Source organism: Gallinula chloropus, assembly GCF_964237585.1.
Source record: "Gallinula chloropus genome assembly, chromosome: 2".
Taxonomy (NCBI): domain Eukaryota; kingdom Metazoa; phylum Chordata; class Aves; order Gruiformes; family Rallidae; genus Gallinula; species Gallinula chloropus.
In genome coordinates this window covers 145699931-145712591 of record NC_140086.1, presented here as the reverse complement: position 1 = coordinate 145712591, position 12661 = coordinate 145699931, and the positions used below count along the sequence as shown (strand labels likewise).

General features: G+C 51.8%; 1 protein-coding gene across 1 annotated transcript in view; it reads right to left on the bottom strand.

The window, feature by feature from the left end:
* GAD2 (glutamate decarboxylase 2) overlaps positions 1-11611 on the bottom strand; it is a gene marked incomplete at both ends in the record, with an annotated part of 39774 nt that extends 28163 nt beyond the window's left edge. The window contains 6 exons of the mRNA XM_084280509.1: positions 3631-3743; positions 4570-4660; positions 9505-9738; positions 10898-11047; positions 11204-11263; positions 11536-11611. Of these exons, the coding sequence (XP_084136635.1) occupies positions 3631-3743; positions 4570-4660; positions 9505-9738; positions 10898-11047; positions 11204-11263; positions 11536-11611 (724 nt within the window). The remainder of the gene's footprint in view (positions 1-3630; positions 3744-4569; positions 4661-9504; positions 9739-10897; positions 11048-11203; positions 11264-11535) is intronic.
* Positions 11612-12661: the final 1050 nt, after the last annotated feature.

The window sequence follows — 12661 nt, the reverse complement described above, 5'->3', positions numbered from 1 at the left end:
GTTTCCTTTAATCCTAATTTTTGTTACCGTTTCTCCTTTAGTCCCCAATCTGCTCTTTCTGTATGCCATCAACATGTAATCCCCACTCTGTTCCACCTCCCAGGCAGATGATACCCCAAGGTAATTCCCTAAGGGGCTTCCAAGTACAGCCCAAACTGCCCTCCCCTCCCAAATTAGGATGGCGTTTCATTCCCTAGCTCTGAGGAAACCCACACAGTGAGACCTAACAGACATTATCTGCTGGATAACTGGAAGGTTGGGGGAAGAGAAGGGGGCTGGGGAAGATAAAGGAAAAGTGATCATACTAACATATATTTTTATTTGTCCTCTGATGGGAGCAGGGGGGAAAGGTTAGATGGCCCTACCACTAGCCTTAAAATTACTGGTATACATTGACTTAAAATACCCATTTGAAGGTGAGTAGCAGGTGACAGCTGTATGATATTCTATTCCCATATTTCAGTTGTCAGTGCATAAATTAAAGAAAAGCACTTCATTTTTCCTTTTTGAGATTTTTATAAACTGACCCTCTGTGTCCACAGCAGGACGATGTCTGGCTGTACATTAATGCTGCATGAGCACTATGGGAATATAATGCAGAACCGGAGGCGAGTCTGAGTGCTTTTACATAGGTACACACATAAACACACACACACAGACATGTATACATAAACTCCATCAGTTTTATCCTGTATATATACTCTCTATATATACAGATTGGTTATATATTAATGTTTATGCACATATATAAAGCAAAGGTGTATGCTGATCATGGGTTTCGGCTTTTAAATGAACAGGTCAGAGCGCAGCTGAGGTACAGTTCAACTAATCCAACTTTCACCCATCTAAAAATGGAGTGAAGAGCACAGGGCAGGCAATTCCAGAAGATGGTTCAGCTCATCCTACAGTATCTGCTTGTGGTAGGTGGGGTGACTTGCCCTGTGAATGCATTCACCCCCTCCCTTGAATATATGGGAGCTGCTGTAACTACCCCCAGGACACACAGCCAGTGTTTGGACAGCCAAAGCGAGATAAGGTGAAATCTAAGGTAGCTCTGCTGAAAGCAGTGATGTTACACCATGTTACACCAGAGGCTACATGTGCTGTCAAATTTAAGTGTTTTGACTCTTGTAAGATTTGCATTTATCCCACTAGAGATACATACCCTGTTCCACAGCCCACAGAAACTGTGCCCGTCATTTCTAATCAGTGTCCTAGCTCTGCTCTTGCAGTGAGGCTGCCCCTGCTCTGGGCTCTCCCTGACCTCGCTGGCTCTCCTGTGAATCCAAGAGAAAATGCCACAAGAGGGATGGCAGTGCTGGCATGGGGGTCAGTACATATTGGGCTTTTTCTTCCCCTTTCAACTATCTTGAGAGGCACGAGCATGTTTTGTATTTCACCTCTTTTTACAAACAACAAAACAAGAAATCAAGAGATTAAGGAGAAATGTTCAGGTATCTGTCCCTAAAAAATCCCTGTGTCACGTAATGGCTGCTGTTGATGATTTAGGTGATCGAATTAAGGTGTCCAGGTTGAAGAAATTTGGCCTATCTTGTCCAATGTCATTGGCTCAGTGTCAAAAGAATCAAGAATGAAACATTAAGTTTCTCCAGTGCTAGGCTTTCCTATCAGTATTTATTACCTTAAGCTTCTTAATAAGCCCCCAATCTGGCAGCTGTGTTTATACTCACAGTTAATTGTAGGCAACAAAACACACCTACAGAATCTGGAGAACCTCCTCAGGCCTTTATGCATTGCATGTATCAATACTGTGTATTTCATGCCAGAGAGTGCAGAGAGCAAGGATCACAGAATCACAACGGTCCAGTCTTTATGCTGTGAGTTGGAAATGAGAAGGCAGCACCAAGATGACTTTGATTATTGGCTAAAACAGCAGCACCTGCACAGTGTGGGTATTGCTGCCATAAGAGAGTGAACTGGAAGGGTGCCCTTTGTGCAAGCCAGAAACTGCAGAGAAAGCAAGGATGAGAGGTGGTGGCACTGTGACCGCCCAGCCCAGGCATGCACCTGCCAGACAGCCCATCCCCACACAGGTCTCAGCTGGATGAAGTGAGCTCCAGCCTCTGACATACCAACAACACCCTGGCCCTGCAGGCCAGGCTGGGACCTCTTGCTGACCCTTGTTACCTCAAGCACAGTTTGCTAGGCTTGGACAGATGTGGTGCCTGGACTGAGCCCTTCACCCCTGTCTGCCACCCCTGCCCAGCCTCTGCCCACCAGGTCTGGCTGAGCAGCACTGCTATTGCTCTTTTTCCCCCAGTGGGGCTACTGCAGCTCAAGCCTGTGAAGTGAGGAACTGAAGACCAGCTGTACAGAGTCAGGGAAGGGACTGGACAGTAAACAACCCCTGTCCAGGTTCTAAAAAATTTGGTTAGGTCCTGGGCCTGTGATGCACATTTAGATGCTGCCCTATCATGGGGGAGAGGGTTTTGGTCAGGACCTGTAAGTCCTCCTCTAAGACCCAAGTCTTTCACTACAGTGAAAGCTGTCAGGGCTTTTTAAATAAAAAGGACTTGACAAAAAATAATGTAAATTCTCATCTTTTTCTCCACCTCTGTGGAAAGACCCAGGAGAAAACTCCTGCACCATTTTCCACATGCACATTCAGATGTGAGCAGTTGAAGATGAGCCTTGCCTGATCTTCTGCACAGCATGAACTTTGCCCTTCACACCCCGGAGAGCTGAACCTCCTAGGCTGTTATCACTAAGGCCTTTCCTTTGCTCGGTAGTCTAAACACCCTTTCCCTACTGGGTCAATGAACTTTCTTTCCAGAAGGGTTCCTTCACCACCAACTATCAGTTTGTTCTCTTTTGACAAGCCAAGATGCTACGCCCAGTCTCAAATCTTTTAGTTTTTTGAATTTGGTGACATAGATAGGCCAAAGTTTTTAGCAATGAAATTCCAGAGTAAGATAGGAGGTAACAAAGAAAAATAAATCAAAAGACTCAGTGGAATGATTTAAAAAATAAAGAAGTCTTAACAATGTAGTGTTTGTCAGAGTCAGTGATTTCTCTACAGCTAATCACACTCATTTTTTGCCTTATTGACTTGCCCTGGAGTAACCAGGTTTCTGAGCCTGTAAGTGCTGAGATTAACTAGCCAGCCTGGTACTGCCACTGAGCCCGACAGGCCAGCTCACACCTGGGAAGCTAAGTGCATGCCGTAACGTTGGCAGGCTCTTACCAACTCCACTAAAACTACTTTACTAAAGGGATGCTACGCCTTTCCGTCTTTGCTCCCATTTCCCCTGCGGTGACGGAGAGCGTTGTTGTGTTTCTTCCCTTCATTATTAATACAATAGTCTTTCTACTTCATGTAATCCATAAGAAGTGGGGGCAAAGCAAAACTGCAAGGCAAATGTCTCTTCTGATTATGTTTCCCATGTGCCATTACAGCTGCTCACAATGCAGTGCAATTTGCTCAAACAGACCCTCATAATCACATCCCTCCAATTCATAAACATGCAATACTTTATCTCAAAGAGGCCACCGGTGGTTATTAGCAAGTGTCCTCTTAAACATGCATATTTAATTATGTTTACTCTTTAACTACAGGGGATGTCACATAGCATAGTCTGAAAAATAAAGAAAGCTTGAAATATCATGTACCAGGTGAAAATATCCCATCGCCACAGCCCCCTGGCCAGCCAACCATCTCTCTCATTTTCCTTAGTGTGACATATTCCAAAAGTACAAACACTGGAGCAATTTCATAGGTGAACCTGAAACGTAGTAATGTCCATATTTAATGCTTTCATCTACAACACTAACACATCTTTTTCCAATATTACATTACAATACAGCCACAACATACTCTATCTTGCACTGGGTAGAGTTCTGCTTTACTATACTAATTGTCATCCTTCTGATTTGATGTCAAATGTCTAGAAGCACAAACACTGAGGGTGCTTCAGACTCCATTTCCACCCAGGTCAATGAAACAAACCTTGCTCACCTTTTCCAGGCTCAGAGCTTTGCCCTGGATTCAGGAGCTGCTGGGCAGGGCCAGACCTTTGCCTGGCAAAAAACCTGTGCGCATGCCTGGAGCACACACGTCAGTGTCCTTCTCATGAGGACAGGGCGGCACCTGAACCTCAGCAAGTGCACAAAAAAGCTTCCCAGTCCCAACGTGAAAAAACCCAAACCCAGGCTTTACATTCTGCACCTTTCTTACACAGAGCAACGGCTCTAACTGCTCGGAGTACAGATTGTACATAACCCCTCTACATGCAAGCAACTGCTCACTGAGCACAACATTAATTTTACACATTTAGGTGTGCAAAAGGATTTTTTTTCTGTATATTGGGGGGCGGTAGCAAGAAAAGACATCATCTTACTGGAATGAGATTTTATAGGAGACAGCCTACAGGACAATGTTCAAAGTCTTCATGTAAATAGCTGTAGCAAGCATTTAAAAAGCAGATGATTGTTTTTTCCAGCAACCTTAACAGTAAAATATTATTTCATTCAGCTACAGCAGCTAATATTTCAGAGTACAACTGTAAAATTATATTAAATAAATCTATGGAAAAAAAGCCTGCTACTTACATATTAGTATTTGCTGCTGATGTCAGCCAGTCTGCTGCCAATCCAACCATGTCCAATCCAGTTGAAAGTTGATTAAAATATCTAGGGTGCCCTGCGTAAGATGGAAAACGTTATCAAAAGGCTGATGACTCTGAATGAAACTATTCAGTGCTGAGCAGTATATTTCCCTCTGCATTTCTATAGAGAAGGAAGTGCTTTCAAGGTAGGAAACAAAGCAAACAGCAATAAATACATTTCTTGGAAAAGGCAGGATTTCTCCTCTTTCTCATTCCAAACTCAGTAAAATCAGAGTAATTACACTGAACGCAGAATAATGAATTCCAACATTCCCTATTATCCTCTCAATATGCCTCGAAAATTAGCACATCGCTGCCTCACAAAAATAGCTGTTTGCTCCCGTTAGCGTGTCACATGGTGTCACTGGATGTGTTTTTGCCTGGCTAGGTTTGAAAGGCACGCACGAGACACCATCTGAAGAGCTTGCCAGTACATATAACATCAGTGATGAATGGCTAATGATTATAATAGACAGGGCGAAATGAGAAAATGGAACATTTTGGTGACTGCTTTGCACATGACTCAAAGGCTGGTGATTGTACGAAGATGGCAGGGAAGGTGGTGGTCTCTGTCGCTTCTTCCCTGTCAGGATGCAATTACAAACAGCCTGGCTGCTCACAGTTGGGATTTTAAACAAACCCCGTGAAACCAGCACTGCTGCCCCAGCAGCACGATGCACAAGAATATACTTAATGAGCTGATAGTCCATTTACCCGGTTAATCTAATTGGCTCCTGGTTTTTTTCTAAAATCCTGCTAGATTTCTTTTTAAAACAAACATGCCTAGAGCCATTAAACCCAGGAACCACCAAAACTCGGTTTTACTAGTTGCTCACTGCAAGCCCCTGGTAAGTGGCATAATTACCAATACAAATTACAGATGGCTCACAATTACTTGAACACTATCTGACTCAAAGGATGGCAGTCTCTGCTTGGAAAACACCTGTCCTGACCCACAGACAATGTACTGTTATTGCCATCATGGAAAACAAAAGATAGAGCAAGATGATTGAGGAAATGCAGACCCAGCACCAAGAGAAAACTTATCTTTGGTCTCTGGTGGCCTCTTATCAGGCGTGGACACATGGCTGGGAGAGCAGCACAGGGAATTGCTCCCCAGCTCCCACCTTGAAGCACACAAAGGCAGAGGAATCAGGCTGTGCTGACAGACTAGAGCAGGGGATGAGGACCGGGAGGGGTAAAACACACACAAAAGCCATCTCCCCACACCACTTCTCAACCCGAGACAAACCCCGTGTTTCTGCCTTCTGATCTGACTGGGTTTTGCACTGAGCCCTCCCCACTGGCGACAGGAACTGCCACCTTCCCCTGAGGCTGGGAGATGCTGCTGAGACTCAGCAGGATGAACAGGATCCAGCCTCTACCCCACACGCTCTCAAACAGAGCAGGAAGGCTGGGGGTACACATGCACCCCACCAACTCTGCCAAAGCCACAGCGATTCTGTGCCAGGGGTTTTGCCTGCAGAGGACCGCATCTCCCCAGACAGGGGCATTTTCAGAGAGGTTTTGGTATTTATAGCTCGGATTCAATCCCACAGCTAGGCTCCAAGCAGGTTCCCAAATTCCACCAGAAAGCAACAGAAAATTAGGAGCTGAAAGCCTTGGGTGAATCTGGACCACATGATGAGGCCAGAAAATCTCCTGCTCTGGAAATAAATCCACACTGAAAAGCTGGGGAATAGCAGAATTCGTATTGGCAGCTGCAGCGTCTCAGCGGCTCCCTGTCGGCCCCATACCCAGCCCCAGGTGACAGCCCTGTTGTCACTGCTTATTTCTTCCAGGACCCCCCACAGCACACCTCCTGCTTTGGAAACTGCCATAGGAATGAGTCTGGCTGCACACAGAGGTCATGGCAGCCATACCCTGGAGCAAGTGAGGTGGGGGAGTAGTGCTGTGCCCCTTACAGAGACGTCGCTACAGGGAGAGCAGGAGCTGCTGCTGCTGGCATAGAAGATGGCAGAGCCCCCAGAGCCTACACTTGTGACATGGTTCCCTCCACTCAGCACCCTTCCTTTGGCAACGTGGCTTCAGCATGCAGCTGCAGAGAACTAGCGCCCCAATCTGACCCCACCAACCTCAGCTGCAATGGCTTGTCCATCCGTGTGATGTCTGAGCTCTCTTCCCTCAGCTACACAGCCACAGAAAATTGTTGCTTTGCTTAAAAGGCAGGCTCCACCACCCAGGTAGAGAGTTTAGGAGAGATGCTAAAAGCCCACTACCTGGGTGCTGTCTGCCTGAAATGTACAGCCTTTGTCGTGGTTGTCATTGAACAAAGAGGTGACTGGAAAAGAGACTGACAGGGTGCAGGGAGGAGGAAGATGACATGCAAAAATGGGAGATTACTGGTTGGTTTAGCAATATACAACATATTTGTGCACATCCCAGCGTAAATTGGGAGATAATGGACGAGAGCTGGGGCTGAGACACGGGGAGAGCCAGGGACAAGCTTTCCCTGACAAGGACATGCCTTCACCCCACACACCCTCCTCTCAAACGTGCTCCTGCTTGCACTTGTTTTAAGGCACAGACATCCCCTACCATTGCATGCAGCCTTCTGCAGCTTCGACAGGGAAGCGACAATAAGGGCTGGGCAAAATCAAAACCAGACAGCGTGAATAAAGGCAGGGATGGCAGCACTGGCTTTGGCCTTGCTCACAGCCCCACCATGCACCCAGTCTGATACTGGCATCAGGGCCTGCCAGGGAGCAAGACTGGAGCCATGCCAGCTCCTCGCACCCTTCCTGGGGTTTCCAAGCCATTTTTAAATGCTGCATCTCAATTTCCCCCGTTAAGTATTGCACAGGAACTGAATGTCACATCCATCTTTCCCTGCATTTGCAAATGCTGCCTTTTATCTCCTCTCAAACAAAATTCTCACTTGGGGTGGATACCAGTAGCTGGTTAAAGGGGCAGATATCTCCATGCAGCTCCCCTGGGCACCCCAGTGAGCTGCAGCACGCAGGTAACAGCTGAAAGCATCACACACCTACCCCTTGGCTGAAAAATCAGCCATCCGGCTCCTTGCATCCCAAGCGGGGATGGGAGCTGGGACCTGGGCATCCAGCTGTGAGACTAATCCTAAGCAATACAATTTATTTTCCAATCAGCCTCCCAGGCCCCTGCAGCCAAACGCAGCCAGCCCCCCCGCCCCCAGCCCAGGAGGGGCCATGTCCAAAGAGCCCCTGCAGCGGGAGTGGAAGCAGACCCCCGCCGCCAGAAACGTCACTACGTCGTCCTTCCCCTGAGAGCAATTCAAGCGGTTTACTGAGAAGCTCATACCAAAAGGTGTAAATCCTGCGCGTTGTGTGAGGCTCCCCGGGATGCTGAGGAGCCGGGCAGCCAAGCGAGGCAGCTCCGCAACCCCCGGCCCCGCGGGCGAACCCCACCGAGCCACAGCATCTCACACAACACACCCTCCCCGAACCTGACCTTGGAAACGTTATTTTCATTAAAACAAATTTTAAAATGCCAAGAAGGGAAAGCCTCGTGTATTTCCAGGGAGGATGAGAAACGGTGGTGTGGTTTTAGAGGCTATTTTTGGATGCACAAAATGAAAATGTCCACGATGTGCAACAGACTATGACAAAAAAATGATGAACGAAAAACCTTAAGAAACCCTATTCTTTGATTGCCTAGATTCCCAGATCCAGTGTTTCACAGCATTCTGTACTAAATATGCTTCTTACACCCTACCCAGACACATCACACGGATCACTGGCCTGATCGACTTTGTTCCTGTGGACACCATTTATCTAACTACTTATTCCAATATTTTACAGATGTTTTGACAGCAGCCGGCTCATCCAAACACAAACGGCATTCAAACATCACAGCTGCACCAAACACATTCAGCTGGACATTTCCACCTCCAAACGGGGAGGATTACACAGATCCCCCACAATCTTTACTGGGATCAGTCTGTTCTGGTCCCAAAAGGTGACACCACCAGGGTTTTGCTTTCCCCTCAACCCTTACTCACAAATGAGCTTCTTGTCCCTTTCGGGGACTGTCACACACATTATTTCTCGGTCACAGCCGTAACTGTAGCCGCGCTTGTCGCCGCTCCGCCGCGGTGTATTTAAGGTGGCCCCGGGTGCGGAGCCGGGCGCTTCCCACGCTGCCGCCCCACACGACTAACGGAGGGGGGGGGGGGTGGTGGTGGTGGTATGTGTCCCTCCCCACACACAGCCAGGAGTCAACACCCCCCTGCCCTCCCCAGTGAAAGCCACCGCCAACAACAGGCAGTTTAAACAGTTCGGGCTTTGTTCGCATCGCTTGAGCCTGAAGTTGAAATAAATTCCCTCGCATCTCCTGGTTTTATATCCCGCAGGTAAGGGGAGAGACACGGCAAATGGCGGCTCTGAGCTCCCATCTACAGGATGTTTACTGGGATTTTGACTGTTAGATCGGCTGGTCCCCCTGCCCTCCTCCATCCCTCTCCCCACCCCCCGCCCGCCTCCTGTCCCGGCTGCCCCCGAGCCCCGCGCCCGGCGCACCCCGGGTCCGGAGGGAGCGCGGGGCAGTGCCCGGGCCGTCACGCGTGGGACAAAAGGCAAGGAGGGGAGTCGCCAAGGGGGAGAAAAGGCTGCTCGGTGGCACAGCCGGCAACTCCGACGCCCAGAAGCATTAATTTCAACCAGGAAAGGGCGATTTCAAATCGCTGGGCTGACAGCTGCCGGCACGGGGCTGCTGGAGTATTTTATCATTTAGGAAAACGATTTCTGTCCCTGCTGGAAATTGCTTTGAACTGACAAAATACAGTCGCTGCTTCAACCTCTAACGTTTCAGGATAAAACGAAACGACACCGTTAATCAATGGATGAGACCGTATAGGGCAGAAAATGAGAATGGCTATTACCTGTTTTAATTGCATACTTCAGAGTTGTTCTGCAGTTCAATAAAATTTCTTCCAGTGTCTGCGGCTGGTCTGCCAGTTCCCAGTTATATTCCTGGAGCAGCTCATTTGGGTAATGGAAATCGATAACTTTTGTTGATCTATCAAAACTTTTCACCACATACTGAAGTAAAATGTCCACAACGTCTTGTAGGAAAGACATCGTTGTTATTTCCCCGTTGCATGCCGGCAGGAGATCTGGGAACGGAGAAACGAAAAGTTAACTTCGTTTTACGACCTCACACACGGATTTTGGACAAAGGCTTCTCCCATTTATGTTCAGAAACCTTTTCACGGTGTTCAGTAAAATAGACTTTGTTTCCATTTGATGAGCAAATTGGTAAAATTGTATTTTAAGGAGTGTTCTGAGAGATGCAGTTAAGTTTTAATTTCCAATGAATTGTGCGCACAGTGTATTTCAGACCAATTTTTAAGACAATGAGAGAGCGGGGAAACAAGAAACTAACGAACAACAACAAAAAAAGAAAACGAATCTCAGGAAAAATAAAGATTGGGGAACAAATGCTACGAGAAGCATTCGGAAAATTGTCATTTGGCCTCCAGAATTTACCGTCCTTGTGAGTCTCCAAGTAACTTGTTGATAATTCAGAGCCTTTTTCCGAGGCGATGCTGCACGGTCCCTCAGCGGACACACTGACATCTTTTGTTCAAGCCCAAGCGCGATGGCTCAGGCAGAGACGAGCTGCAATGGAAGCCCCTAATTTGGGGTAGGAACCCGGGAGCGGTCAGACAGGCGGCAGCAGCCCGGTAGCGGCATCGCCTCGGCGGGGCCGGGCGGGCAGAGCCGGCCCCGCTCTCCGTGCGGGCGGACCCTTCTGGCCAGGGCAATTCTCGGGGGTCGCTTTAGCCGCGGAGTCGTTACCGCCGAGGTCAGAAAAGATAAGTGCAAAAACCGCCTCGAATTAAAATAAGCCAGTAAGAGAGCGCCGTGCCTTCTTCCTCCTTTCAAACCTTAACAACATCGCGGGGGCTCCAACGAGAAGGTCGCTGCTGTCAGCACAACCTGGAGCAACCTGCAGGCTCCAGCACGCCGGTGTTCAACTGCTTCTTGGGGAGGGGTCAGAGGGGACGGCTTTTATTGTTTGGTTGGGGATTTTTTTTGCGGGTGTGAGAAAAGCCCAGCGCCCGCGGGTGCGAGGGAGCGGCCCGGGGCTGGGAGCGCAGCGCTCCGCGGAGCCGCCGCGCACCGCCGGCACCTCCGATCTCCGCGCACCGTGGGCCGAAGAAATTTCCCTACCGAGTGGCTGGAGTTTTTGGTTTTTGTTCTTTTTGGGTTTTATGGGGGGTGGGGGTGTTGTTAGTTTTAGAGATGCGGCGTGGCCCGGAGCGCCGTTACCTGTTGAGTGCAGGAAGGCGTAATTCACCTCCGCCTTTTGGCAGCCGCAGGGTTTTTTGTCGCAGGTACAGGCCGGCCGCGGCTCCGCTGCCCCCGGGGCTGCTCTGGCGCCGGTCTCCACGGGCTTCTCGGCATCTCCATAGATCAGGGCTTGACAGCGAGACGGACACACGGCCTCAGAACCGTGTCGTTAACCCCCGTCCCCCCGCCCCCCGTCCCGGAGCAGGGCCCGCGGCCGCCCGCCAGCGCTCCGCGGGCGCGCAGCCTTGCCTCCGCAGCGGGCTGCCGGGGCCTTCCTGCCCTTACCGCAGAGTTTGTTTCCGATCCCTCCCGTGAACTTCTGGGCAACCTGACACCAGGCTCTGGCTGCAAGAGAAAACGGAGCGGAGGGTCCGTGAGAACGGACGCGGGTCTGGGGCGCTTCGTCCGACACCCACCATTGCTCCCCAGGGCCCCCGTGCCCAGCCCAGCCGATCCGCGCCGCGCCGGGCCGGGCTAGAGCCGTCGTCGGTCCCTGCCGCCCCGTCCCCGCCGGTCGAGCTGCCTACAAAGGGGTCTCCGGCGACCGCGCAGCGATGCCGCGGCGGCTCCGCGGTTCCGTCGGGCCGGTCCCGCCCGGCTGCTTGGCGCTCCCCTACCTGTGCCGGGGCTCTCGGCGGCCGCGGAGCCCTCCTCGGCTCCGAAGGGCCAGAAGCCGGAGCCGGGGCTTGCCATGGCGGAGGCGAACCGGCGGGGCGGGCGAAGAGCGGCGAGCTGCAGCCCAGGCGGCCTGAGCGAGTGTGCGTGAGTGTGAGTGTGCGGAGTGTAAGTGCGCGCGTCTGCGCCAGGCGGCGGCAGGCGAAGGGGCGGGGGCGCTCCGGGCACGCGTGGGTGGGAGCGTCTCCCGTGGGCGCCCCCGGGGTGCACGCCGCCGAGCCGCCGCGGGGCCGCTGCCCCCTGCCTGAGACAGGGCGAGCTGCGCCGCGGGGGCCGGGGGACGTGCCCCGCCGAGGTAGGCGGCAGCGGCTGCCGTGGAGGGTCCCCGGCACCCCCACCGAAGAAGTGGTTGGAGGGGGGAGCGCTGGACTCAGACCCGAGCGTTAGAGGCAGCCTGCGTTAGGGCTGCGACTGCCTTGGGGGGGGGAGGAGGGGGCGCGGGGAAGGGACACACACAAGGCGGGCCAGGTGCCTTGTGCCGCCTCCACCCCACCGACGGCCCCGCGGACCCTGCGGCTGTAATCCGGAGGGTCGGGAGCGCCGAGTCTCCCGGTGCCGCCGAGCGCTGAGCGGAGCGCAAAGGGGATTTTCCCACCCTTTGAGAGGGCGGACTCCGCGGTCCATCCCGGAGGGGAGCGCTGGGACACCGGTTCCTGGGGCTACGGGGACGAGTCCCTAACTAATCCCAGGAGCTGCAAAGGGCCGAGAAATGCCCCACCCCGCCCCTCACGCCCTGCATCAGGGCACTCCCGCAGCTGCGAGGATGGGACTCCTGGGCGGTGGTGCCGAGGTCGGGACAGCCCCTGCCGCAGGCGGCGAGCACCGGGGAGTCCCGGGGCGGGGGAAGGACAGCCCTCCTGAGCCCCCGCCGCGCCCTGGCCCGGCCCTGTCTGCAGCGACCGGCAGGGGTTCCGTCGGGCCGGCCCGCCGCGGAGAAGGCGCTGGTGGAGGGGCCATTGAGCGCCTGGGACGGGGCTGTTCCTCCCTGCCCCGCTCCCGGGTTAGGCAGAAGGCTCCGGGCTACGCTCCCGCAGCGCTGGCGGGAGGATCCCAGCGCAACGGAGGCTG